The 12,966-nt window shown below is 35.6% G+C and overlaps 1 protein-coding gene across 2 annotated transcripts in view; it reads left to right on the plus strand.

Annotated features, from left to right (window-relative positions):
* Positions 1-12,966, plus strand: part of LOC135690819 (piezo-type mechanosensitive ion channel component 1) — a 36,420-nt gene that overhangs the window by 17,628 nt on the left and 5,826 nt on the right. For both annotated transcript variants that reach the window (XM_065208489.2, XM_065208488.2), the window contains 16 exons: positions 530-804; positions 1,490-1,579; positions 2,311-2,381; positions 3,067-3,306; positions 4,103-4,557; positions 5,003-5,512; positions 6,063-6,141; positions 6,641-6,702; positions 7,532-7,596; positions 8,083-8,233; positions 8,854-8,895; positions 9,127-9,185; positions 9,745-9,852; positions 10,067-10,225; positions 10,991-11,138; positions 11,723-11,908. In XM_065208489.2, the coding sequence (XP_065064561.2) occupies positions 530-804; positions 1,490-1,579; positions 2,311-2,381; positions 3,067-3,306; positions 4,103-4,557; positions 5,003-5,512; positions 6,063-6,141; positions 6,641-6,702; positions 7,532-7,596; positions 8,083-8,233; positions 8,854-8,895; positions 9,127-9,185; positions 9,745-9,852; positions 10,067-10,225; positions 10,991-11,138; positions 11,723-11,908 (2,700 nt within the window). The remainder of the gene's footprint in view (positions 1-529; positions 805-1,489; positions 1,580-2,310; positions 2,382-3,066; positions 3,307-4,102; positions 4,558-5,002; positions 5,513-6,062; positions 6,142-6,640; positions 6,703-7,531; positions 7,597-8,082; positions 8,234-8,853; positions 8,896-9,126; positions 9,186-9,744; positions 9,853-10,066; positions 10,226-10,990; positions 11,139-11,722; positions 11,909-12,966) is intronic.

Raw genomic sequence — 12,966 nt, forward strand, 5'->3', positions numbered from 1 at the left:
TTGTTGGTAAAAATAGACCTGGTTGTAAGAAAAAGGATATCAAAACTTATTTCACAAAATTCAAAACGAGTATTTGCTGCCTGTATTAAGATTTTTAAGGCGGACTGTCCCCTCCGTGATTGGCAAATTCTAACTTGAAAACCTCACCTTCCTCTGCCTTTTTTAAGCGTCCAACATTAGTTGTTTAGCGTCCGACAAAAAATGCCTTATCTTTATATCATCGACACTGAATTGGACGTTTGACATCAAAACAAAATTCACAGCAAGTCGCCCAGGAAGAGTACGCTATGGTGGCTCTTCATTCTGATTGGTAGTTTGTGCATTAACCCAACGATGCATGAATATCCTGGCCATGAAAGGAGATTCTGGGAACAATGGGGGACAGGCTATCTATGAATCTAGCGAATGAATTTACAGTCTGTAAGAGAATTGATTATAGAAATCGTGTACGATTTTGAACAGGGAAGTCATGTACAGCAAAAATCACACGTACGCTCATCTGAAACTTTTTTCCTGTCCTTTTTCATAGGTGGCGTCGTGTGTTTATATAAAGCGAATAAAGGAAACTGAAACGATCGGATGCGTGCTTATTCAGCTACTGAATCTTTACTGCCTCAGACAAGATGAATATCTCTTCAAAGACAAAACAACCTTGGATCCATCTTGTTTAGCAGAAGCCAATACTGGCCTAGCTGTTGATGCAGTTTGCTTTATTTTTGCGATCATCCAGTATCGAATCTTCAAATCGATTTATTTCAAATACGTCATCAGAGAGCACAGAAAGCAATCGGATATGGCAACCAGGTTCGATTTCGTTCGTTCTAAGCTATTTCTTCGAACAATATAGTCTAAATTACTAAAAATGCTTAAGCTTTTGTGGTATCATCACGTTAACCACTCTATATTGCCTCCATTACTCTACTTATTTCGATTACGTGTATCGCCTTTCTGAAGTTGAGACTTTATTTTGAAATACGCCTTTTTTTTACTGCTTTCACTTAGCCAATGTCAATAGTATATTGAAAAGTTTATTATTTTATTGAATTATTGAGTATTTTCTGTATTTAAATTGATTATGAAGCTTTAAGAGTGCATTTACATGTCAGAGCATTTTTATTTGATTGTTCTATATTTCATTGTCTGTGTCGTTTTGTTTATCCGTGAGTTTATATTAATTCTGATCACAATGTTTACAAATGATGCAATGCCACTTTTCATTAATGCTCATTATCAGTTTTTAACCTTTTCCTTAACCATTGCGTTTGTTTTGATAGCGGTATAGATTTTTCATGATAGTGGAGTCATGTTAGAAGAAGGTTAAAAATTTGTTTTTGAATTCCTTTCGTACAGTTTGAATAGCTTGTATGTACCAATGGACAAGTTATCAAACTGGTTGTTATTGACATTTCATGCCGAATGATGTAATTTCTTCTCATCTAAGCCCAGATGAAGGATTTATTTCATGTGTATTTACATTCATTTTCATTAGGGGTGCCCAGCTTGTTGAGCAAAGATTGGATGCACGGCTGCAAGAATCCAATGAAAAAGATAAAAAGAAAATGGAAGAAATAAAAGCCAGGTTGGTGTAAACCCCTATTTATTGTCAATCTTTCTTAATAATTTTCCACCGCTCCTTCCAACTCTTTCATCCGAAATCCCTTTCAAAATCCTTTTGTCCTGATAAAAAAACGTTACAAATTGCACGCCAAAAAAATTATTGTAGGCTTACCAAATATCTGAATGTCTAGGTGTCAATTGAGACTTTACAGAATTTCGCCAGCGTTGTAAAATACCTCAAACGAAAGCGTCAATTTATGTTTTAAGGCTCTTTGCTCTTGATCTTATATGAGTAGGCAATCAGCTAAAACCTGTGGTTTGATTGCAAGAAATTAGGGTTTATGCCTCACAGTTTGAAACTTCTAAAAATTCCTACAATTTACAGTTTCAGAAGGTGAAGGTGCTAAATTCGTATGCCTTTGTTTAATCTATAAATATGTTTAAATACCATTTTCTTTGCTGTTTTTATGGAAATAAAAAACAACAAGATAATGGCGCTGTTTTGTCACACGCATAGTGTTTTTCGATAACAACTTCTCCAGAATATCTCTGGATGTGGTAATTTCTACTTCCTTTAGATATGCCTTGTCAGCTTACGTTAACAATATTCCAAAGATAACCATTAAAACGCCCCCTGTGTTGAAACCATCGCGGTTGTATTGCTCCATCCGGACATTTTTTGTCTCATATTCTCCTTCAGTTCTATTTACAAAATAATTTGTTTATCATGACATCTTTGCTTTATGTTTTTAGCGTGGCTAAATTGAAGCAGAAGCAGGAGAGATTGAACCCCAATCAAAAGGAGCCTCTTTCTCATTACGAAGGTATTCTTTGATTAAAAATTACATGCGGCAGTTTCGTTTGCACTGCATTGAAATAATTGATGATTTCTTGGTGATTTCTGGCTTGTTTCCAGTCTTGTTTGTTTTCTACCAAAAGTTGACTTAGAAATTCTGATTTTGAACAGCAGTAATTAAAGAAATGAGCATTGGTTGTTTTGTAGATGGCTTTAAGTTGATTTAACCATCCCTTTAAAAGAGGCCAATTCCTTCACATTTATTGCACTGCTATCCCTTCGTTTAAGTTTGTAGTAGTGTAATTTCTAACATGGTAACCCGCTTGCAATGCCATCCATGTCGTATAGATTTATTCGAGTGTTTTATTCAAAAATATTCCCTAGGCCGTTCAAGGCTCCTAGAAAAACAAACCTGCTATTGACCTTTTCTAGTATCCGTTTTAAGTATTTTATTTGTTGTTGAATTTATTGTATGTAGACACTGTTGAAGATTCAAACATGATATGCTTAGTGTCAGATTGATAAGAGTATCGTCCCATTATATGTCATATCGACATTCTTACGTGCCCAAGGTCCTATTGACTCACAGTTTTATCGGCCAGGTATTCTAGCGAAAGAAGATTTAGATGAGTTTATTATGGGTTTTATTTGTTGTTTTAAAAATATTTCGAATAGATTCTATAGTTGTTTTCAAAGCTGATTTATTTTGCCAGCAATTTACTCTGGCGATTATTACTGGTATGAAAGTGACGATGACGCTCAAAACGAACCTGAAAATGTCAAATCAGCGAGCCCTCCGCCTTGGGAGTCCCCACCAGCCTCCATATCGCGCCCTTCTTCTGCTTGCTCGCCACGTCCTGTCGCAATGCTGTCTCCTGTTGCCACGCCACCGCCTGTTGCCACGCCACCGCCTGTTGCCCCGCCACCGCCTGACGAATCAAGACCATCTACTAGTGAGTAGGAAGTCTCTAAATTCACTAAATTCTATAAAGCCATGTTTTGTAGATATATGCAATGTTGTAGATGTGTAAAACGTTGGTTGTTGATTTTTACTTGTTTCATTACGTATTTTAAGTCAGTTGAAATGCTGATATTTTATGTCTATTGCAGAAGAATTTCCTAAAAACTCCTTAAGTTATCTTTCAAATTCAAAGTTAGTTGTTCAGGATTAGAAATCCAGAGGCAATGAGTGACGACCCTTTAAGTATAATATATGGCAGTTGTATTGTCTGGTTTTTTTAAAGCACATTTAGAAATAGCTTCATGTGATGACGAGAAGAGAGCTATTTTCAGCTGCTCAAACTATTATTATTATTATTGATTCTTTGATTTAAAGCTGGCAGTTAAAAAAATATATAGCTTAAAAGCTAATCAAGGCCAACTACTTAAACAAAATACATACACATTGCTATGAAATAGATACAAAATACAATTTATAATAGAAAGCCTAAGTTTGGATTAAATATCTTACATGATATGTTAGTATTTAGGTAATCTTTTGGGTAATCGAAGTTACCTAAAAGTCATTAATGCAAGTTGACCCTTTTCTAGCAACAAAACTGTGATCGTGCTACAAAAGTGCTGTTTAACACAATTGTGATAAAGTGTTCTTATCATGAATAACATTGAAAACGCTACTAGATATATGCTTAACGCCTTCGTTATTCACTCAGCCATGGCGTAATGTTAATGGCGTGGCTTCGTGATCTTGCTTCTGCCCAATCTATTTTCTTTTTACTCTGCTTCCAGGCTCCTCCATAGTAGTGGAACCCGCTTCCTCCACAAGGTCTACGAATCTGGACTCGCCCCAGTTGGTGAGACGTCGAAGGAAGCCAAAAGTAGAAAATGAATCTTCTATAGGCTCAAGTGTCAGTCTTATAGACTTGGACGAAGACGAGCCTCAGACTATAGGAGAGGCAGTTAATGTTATTGATGAAAGTGAAGAAAAACAAAAAACTTGTATGGACTCGATGCGTGAGTTCGGAGTTAGTTGCAAAGAATACTTTGAAGAAATTGCTAATAATATGATTGATTATTTTAATGAAATTTCGGCTGATTATCGCGCCATTGCTGAACAGCTTGAGAGAGAATGGACGATTAAATACAAGGAAAATATCAGGATTGTCCATCAACGGCGTGACTCTAAAGAGCTTGGGGAGGGGAGCTCTACAACAGACCCGGAGAGGATTGCAAAATCGCCAAAGGTAATTTTACTGTCTTGTTAGTTCCTGATTCATCCTCGAATTTTTAAATACGCCTTTTTATCAAGTATTTTGATGGGAAGCCTAAAACTGCAACCAATTTTGAAAACCAGTCTTTCTAGCAGAGAGAATCCAAAACGCGGTGATGATACAATTGAAAATCGCGAGAAAGGCCACTGACAATGGAAGAAATTCAAGCTCCAAACAATAACCCTTTTTTGTTTTCTATGTTTTCGGAAATATTCTGAAGTTTGACTATATCCTCTTGATGACTACCAAACACTTTCATGAAGCCTGATATCAGATATCGAAAAAATCAAATAGTTTTTTATTCTAAAATTTTATCAAAAGGTTTGAATTTTATTCGATCTTTTATAGCATTTTTTTTCGCTGTTATGAACTTTTCTACAGTGGCGTTTGCTTCAGGCAATTTGCAATTGCTTTTCAGGTGAGTTCTGCAGGTAGCAGTTCCATGAATCAGGATGAAGATAGCGACACTTGGTCGTTCGTTACGTTTGATGAAGAGCAAGAAGACGGGTGGCAGAAACAAGACTCACTGGGTGTTCGGTTTTCTGTCGCTCTTTACTACGCCCTGCTTGCTAACACAGATCTTCTTTGTTATGCGTTGATGATTGTCAATCATATGTACTATGCATCCATGCTGTCGATACCTTTGCCTTTCTTTGTTATTTTATGGGGAATGCTGTCAATACCAAGACCAACAAAACAATTTTGGATCACAATCATAACATACGTGGAACTTGTGATCGTTGTGAAGTATGTTTTCCAGTTCCAGTTCTTTCGATTCAATGATTGTTCAGATATCCAGTACCATCCAGCTGAAAGAAACAATCCGTTATGCCCACCACGGATTATCGGTATAGAGCGGGGTGCCAATTCAACGATATGTGACTTGTTGCTTCTGCTTGGATTGTTCTTTCATAGATTTGCATTAAAGGTTAGTTTCAATGCGCATGCTTGCAATTTGGTTTAGAGTAGTTGAACAGTATTGCATGCAGTCTAGATTTGATAAGCTTTGCAAGCCAAGAAGACAGGCCAACGGTTTTCGTATTATGTTGCATTCTTAAGTCACATTCGTTGAAAAAATTCGAAAGTCCGCAACCAAAACGATTTACTCAAGCGTCTTGATCAAAGAAATTTCAACTTCAACAGTTGTAACTGTATTTGAGCCTATTTCTTAATTTGAAGAAGTTTTATTTGAAATTCTCTTTTTTTCACCCTGTAACATTCCCACTTTGACACTGAAAGAAGATTTTTTCAACAGTTTTATTTCTATACCGTTAATTTAAGCACTTAGATAATCTCAATTGACAATGAAATAATCAATGGAATTTTCCCAAAATTTGACAATAACTTGCAGCTAATGCTTCTTATCTTTTTTGACCTACAAGTAAAAACGTAGTTACATAAAGGCTTGCAAGCGAACTTTGTTGTTTCTCGAACTCTTAAATTTTATTGGCATTAATGATTTTACCTCTTCATAACAGGCACATGGTTTGTGGCGTGAGAAATCGTGGAACGAAGAAGAAGATGGATTACAGCAACATAACACGCCTACGTTTGACGGTAAGGGAAGTTTGAACTGATGATCGTATCCATCCATCAACCGTATCATTGATTAATTATCCTGGTTGGTCTTTGTGGCCAAATGACAAAGGAAGGGACGTTGACAACAAACATCATAGCCTTATATTAAACCGTACTGGATAATACGTAGACTAGTGCATTTGTTTATCTAAATATGTGTTGATCTAAAGATGGCATGAGATCACGTGAAAGAGAATTTGGATTCGCACACCCTTCCTTGTGTGTAATCGCTTTTTTAAAACATTTTAAAATCGCTTTTAAAAAAGTTCAAGATATATATTATGAGTACTTTCCTTTTCTTTGGAGAATTGTAAACCCTAATCTTGAAAGTACTTTTCGTTTCAGGCCCGTTTTTACTTCGTTCCAATGATATTATTCGTAAATGTTTTTCGATTTTTTTCACCGTGGGTTTTGATACAGGTGAATTTCTGAACAAGCCAAGTTGTTCAATTGATTTGTGTATTTTTTGTTATCTTAGACACACAGACACTAGAGCCAATCGCGGAGGACAATTTCATATCTGAAAGAGATTTTAGACAGGTGAGATCAATATTTTTTAAATATTTATTTGCAAATTGATATCACAAATGACATATAGCCAGAAATATAAACACTAAAGTATTCTCTATACATATGAACTTAACTCAGTTTGAGTTTTGATGGTATCATCTTAATTTCAAAGTTTAAGTCTATGGCGAAATTTCAGCACGCATGTTCAACCCAGGTTGATTTTTCGCTCAGTGGGTAATTTGCACGTAAGAGGTCAATCTCTCAATCAAATCCTAAGAGGCTGAACAAATAAGTAGCACTGAGCGTCTAATTAACGACTAAAAATCGATAGAATAAACTAGAATTGAGGTTAGAGCAGGGGTGTAGAGCTAGGGGGGCTCAGGGGGGGCTGAGCCCTTCTTGTTAATGCCAATAATTGGCAAATTTCTACTTTTGCTATTGTTTTTTGCAGCATTTTGTGCAAGAGCCCTCCTTGTTATTCTGATAGCACTACACCACTGGCACTAGAGGCCCAGAATTGCAAGTCTCATGTTATTGTTGGCTAAATTTTCCGCCTCTAAGGAACCATAGCTCTTTAAAAAGGTCAACCCGGTTTTCCTTATAGCTATCCCTTTTCATGGGTTATAGCTGCCAAAACTCATATTTTTCCCGAATTGCTTTGTTTGATTCCATTAATGCCACATTCGTGGAAAAAAAAGCAATTTAAAGATCTAAAATACAATTCACTATTACGCACAACTATATTGCAATTCATAAAAGTACAATATTTATCTTACAAAAGCTTCTGAAATTTTTACAATAATTATTTCTTCATTCCGCTACACCATGTCCTCTATTAGATCTCTATTTTGATTCAAAGGGACAGGACACCTCTGAAATCCAATCGTCAGAAAGCACAAGAAGTTCAGAACGCAACCGAAAGAGGTATATAATCAAATGACCATTTTTATTGCTGTAAAACATATTTCCCAGTAGCTGTTCTCGCGGCTTATTACTTTTCACGCCTTCGCTACAGAATCGAAGCTGTTCGAGTAAGCTACTAATTTAGCAGACAGTTTTTAAACCACAACGTCAATGTCACGAATCTTATCAAAAATCACGGTTTCTTTTGGTTTTATTGTTGCATCGGGGATTCTGATGCATTGTTTCAAATTTGCCCCAAGGCCCGCGTTTTCGGGGTCATAGGGAGTGCGAATCATTGGTGACCCTTTTGACTCCACTCTTTTTATTACAACACTTTTCCTTCACCCCCTCTTCCAAGTTTCTACTTAAATTTCATATCAATATTATCCTCTTTCCCCTTGCATACTGCCTAATGTTAACTAGTTAATGTTTCTGTTCCCCTTGGTATCCTTTATAGCTTTAGTTTTTCTGTGTGCACTGCGATTACGTATAATATGTTTTCTTTAGCGTACTTGAAAACATCAGAAGATTCATCGAAAGAATGTTGGACCCAAGAGTCGGAACAGGCGCCGTCGATGTCTACGCATGGATGTTTGGTTGCCAGTTTATCGTCTTTCTTATCATCGCTTTCAGTTGGTCCGCATTTTCGTCCCCAGAGGTAGCCATATGAATTTTGTTATGTTTCTATGTCGGGAAGAGCTGTTGGGTTTTTATCAATAATTACCTTACTCATTGAGATATTGGTATTTTTAGTCCTAGCAAGTTTTTGTCTCTTCGTTTTTACAGAAAATGTCTATTCATATAATCAAAAAAATATTTTCTGTTGCTATTCTATGGAAAATTCGCAGAATAGCAGTAAATTATTTCTTTAGAAAATTCTCCAGAAAATGTTTTTTTCAGACTTGGTCTTAAGTGGTTTTATTTTGCGTTGATATCACAAAAATACACAATATCGTCTTACAAAATGGGCATGATGCTTTTGACTAACCATACCCTCTACTTTGTGTATTATTGGGCGGCTCCTAGGCTACATAGCCGCTGCGGCCCTGCTTTGCTTGATAATATCAAGTATTGTTCATAAACCGAAAGAGTTTAGTATTTTGGCAAACATCAAAAGAGTCTTCCAAGAACGGAAGGACGAAGTACTATCTTTATGTTGGAGACTGCATTTGTACCATATTTTGACCTACAAACATCATTACTGGAAATATGTCAATTTTTGAATTGCGGGCAACATGACATGTTCCTTTTATATCCTTATTTTTTGTTACTTTTTAGTCTAGCAAACGAAATTTTGCTCAAATCATTGAAGAGAATGTGGTAAGTAATTTTTTTTCTGTTAAACCTTTTCTGTTTAGCTTTTTTTTATCTTGAATTTTCATCTTAAATCGGTTTTTAGCTTTTGTCCCTATTGTTTTTTGGTTGCGTTTTGTTCAAGAATGTTTTTGTCCTAGTGTTTTGATTAAGGTGTTTTTTTATTTCGTCTTTTTTGTTATGCTCTATATTTGAGCTTCTCTCGAATGTACAGTAAGAATTGCTTTTGCTTCGAAGGTTCCGAGGACGTTTTTGTACATGCTGCTAACACAGTTCCTACTCATACTTTTGGACCGGTAAGATACTTTTTCCCTCCACTCACTCTTATCGATCGTCTAGTAAAAGCTATTTAATAGCACATCACAAATCTATCAAATATGAAACTTGATTGTCTGTAAAGCATTAAATGCAGGTTTTTTAAAGATTTGTTGTATTGAAAATATTACTTTAGTTGCCGAATTTCTTTGAATATCTTTCACAATCATGATCTCTTTTAAGACAACAATCCTCCAAACATTGTTTTGTTTTGACGCTTTTTAATTTCTAATTATGGAAGTATATAAAAAAATACTTGGCTTTATTTTGTGAATACACAATTCTAGGTGGATTGATAATTGAGATGATTTTGTTTTGATACTAAATCATATTTTTGTCCTAAATTCTTTATCCTATGGTCCAACAACATATTTCGTCATCAAACATTCCACTTTGAATGCAAATAATATGTTTCATTATGTGCAGATAATGGCTCTTCCTTTTCATTATTTGAAATCATTTTCTACAATGACCCTCTACCCCCGAGTAATTTCGTTGCCTCCCCTTGTTTTATACTTACAAAATTACTTCCTCTTCAAGGTATCTTTACCTTCGCAAGCTGGTTTTCGTTAAACTCCTCTACCTTGCATTTCTGGTCTTCGCATTTCACATATTCATGTTTTTGGCTGTTCCGCTAATCACAACAAAGTACGTTTCTTTTTGTATACCTGCATTTTCAATTCCTAGTAATTTCAATTCACTTATTTTTCCTTTTCAGCAAAGATTATTTTAATGTGTTACAAATATTTTCAAGCGGTGGTCTATTCCTGTTTCCATCTAAAAATACTTCCATTTCACTCGTATATTTCAATTAAACATTAAGATTTTTTAAAATGTTTTTAAAATGCTGCTTTTTTTACAGAAAATTTATCGACAATGTTCCAGCCATTTTCATGTACGTTTTCCAATGCATGTACTTCGGGCTTTCAGCATACCAAGTAAGGTGTGGCTACCCTATTAGGATTCTTGGAAATTTCTTGACCAAAAACTACACGGTGACCAGTGTTGTCCTTTTCCAGGGGTGAGTTTGATTTATGTTCTAAAATCAAATTTTTAAACTATAAACATATTACCTGTACGAGTATTTTGTAAATGGAAGATAAATGTTAGTCCCGTATGAATTTTGTACTTCTTTCTAGAAAGAGCACTGCTTCAGAGTTGAACTGCAAGATGAGGAAAAGGGCCCAGTTTCTTATCTTCTTGCATTGATCCTCCGCACGTTTCTGCTGTATACTCGAGGTCTGCTAGAGCTGAACATTCGAAACATGTGTTGAACTTACTATCATTTATCTTCGTTTATTTAGTTGCAGAAGGGTAGAAAATAAATACAGCTATTTTACGGCTAATTACGGCCTACTAAGCCTTGAGCACTGCAGTCACGCACCCTGTCCACTTTGCCCTTTTTTACTTAATCAGAAGATAGGCCCTGTTTAGATTATACAAGCTCAAATAATACAAGTTGTTGCATTTCTGATTAAAGTAATTGCAATCTTTTACCTCCAAACACAGCGAAAACTGCTACCACTGATTACCTTTTCAGCTGATCATATACGGCGGGACTTGACTTTCATTGACCACTGAAACTGGATGTTGATCCAATGTATCACCTCAAATAGCTTTCTATAGTAATTGCATGCTTCAATATACATTGTGCATAAAAAGCTGTTGAAATTTTTAAACTCTCCGTTACTTTGCCTCGAGCACAGTATACATTTATCTGCCTTTGAAGATGTAAATAAACTTCGCGCTATCCGTCCTAAGCTATTGAGTCACGTGTGTCTTATAGAATCCAGTCAATACCATTTCTACTCGAGTTGCGAAGTGTTTTGGATTGGGTGTGCACAGATACAACGCTAAGCCTCAGTCATTGGCTCAAAATGGAGGATATTTATGTCAACACTTATATTTTGAAATGCTGGAGAGATTCAGAGAAGGTAGTTATATTTGCTGGAATATATCCACAGAAAATCTGGCTAAAAAATTTTCTCCTATAGCAATTAGTTTTTCTTTTTCAACCACAGACTTTCAAAATATATTCAATAATTTATTGTCTTTTCACTTAATATGTTAAATTTAGGTCACATTCGCTTAATACAGTTGATTAAACTGTAAATTTTGTGAGCAAACAGAAAGAACTCATTTATAACAAAAAGGCTTGCATTTACGTAATTTGAAGAGTATTTTCATCAAAATTTCTGTTGTTTCATTCCCAATATCACCATAATGTATTAAATTATGCTATGTTGAATTATATTAAATTATGCATCACATAATTTTTATTGAAATTTCAAACAGAATCTCGGTGCTCATTCTGGCTGGTACTGAAGCGACGTAACCAAAAATTAAAAGTTAAAATATATATGTTAAATTGTGATTGTGAACATTTTAGCAAACATCTTGAAAAAGGTTGGCAGACATCCTAATAGATATCCCGATATTTTAACGTTTAACTGACAATGGAAGATTAAAGATTTTTTCTTATCAAGCCGTTTTTATTGCACCTTTTTGATTGCAACAGACCTGGCCTCATCCACGCGGAATGAAGTACTGGGCCTCAAGCAAGATTCTCCTTGGTGGCTTGTTGGTGTTCTTACTCATCGTTGTCATCTGGTTCCCATTGCTCTTTATGTCCTTCATCAACTCAGCCTATATCAGTAATATTCCTGTAGATGCAACCTTTACACTGAGTGTTGGTGGCTACCAGGTAACATATCATTTGTTTTCACTTTTTCTTAAAGTTTTTTTTCTTTATAAACTCCAGTTGACTCGTATGATTAGCTTATTACAAAATCAAAATTTCTTATAATAATACGAAAATTTTCAACATACAAATTAAGCTTAGGCAAATATTTTTAAGAAGAAAAATTCAAGAATTATTCCAGCACTCTGCTCTTCCAACTTGTGAACGTTTCATTTAAAGGCTTCTGTATACGTCTTGTTGTAAGCAAAGCTCAGTTTATGGTTTCTAAATGTCTATGAAAAATTTATTTGAGGATCAAAATACTGCAAAGTCAATGGGTCTATCTAGGTGGTAAGACCTTGGAACGTTTTGCTTACAAAAAGGGTCGAACGTTCGGCTCCAAAATTCTCTAATTTGATGCAGTCATTCCAATACCTTCGGTCCCTAAGTATGTAACAATTTATCTGCAACCCTTATAAGATCTGTTGAGGCACGTGCCTAAGAACACGCGAGGTAGTGTGGATAAATACTAAAACAACTGCCCTTTCTTTTATTTAAAGTTGAAGGGTGCGTTTTTTATAGCAGTGATATCAACGTTATACTTAGGGAGGAGCTTGCAAGGGCTGAAGGTGCATTGGTTTTTCAATGACCTTAGCTATGGCACCAGGGAAGTCGCTAGGTATTTTGTTTAGAGGAGTTGTCCAGGTTCCACTGGTTAACAAAATACTAATGTTATACGTCCTTTATTTGCCGACGAGTTTGAGAATTGCCGACGAGACACTTTTCAGATTTGTAACAGAATTTTTCCAAATGGTTGTTACCCACCGCACAATAGGTTGCCCAAAATGTGATATCGGGAAACATTTTCAAGAAATTCCAAATATTGAAATAGGAACCAGCATATCAGTTAAATATGGGTTTGGAGACCTCATAATTTAGGATGATCAGGAATTGAATGAACCCTTCTTCCCCCTTGAATTTACTTTATCCTTCTGCTTACATAGTTCTATTTTCTTAATTTTGCCCATAAATATATGGGTACGATTTACCCTTATTTTATGAATAGTATCTGCTTCCTTTGA

Source organism: Rhopilema esculentum, unplaced genomic scaffold (genome assembly GCF_057945365.1).
Source record: "Rhopilema esculentum isolate cy_ngs unplaced genomic scaffold, ASM5794536v1 HiC_scaffold_23, whole genome shotgun sequence".
NCBI classification, from domain to species: domain Eukaryota; kingdom Metazoa; phylum Cnidaria; class Scyphozoa; order Rhizostomeae; family Rhizostomatidae; genus Rhopilema; species Rhopilema esculentum.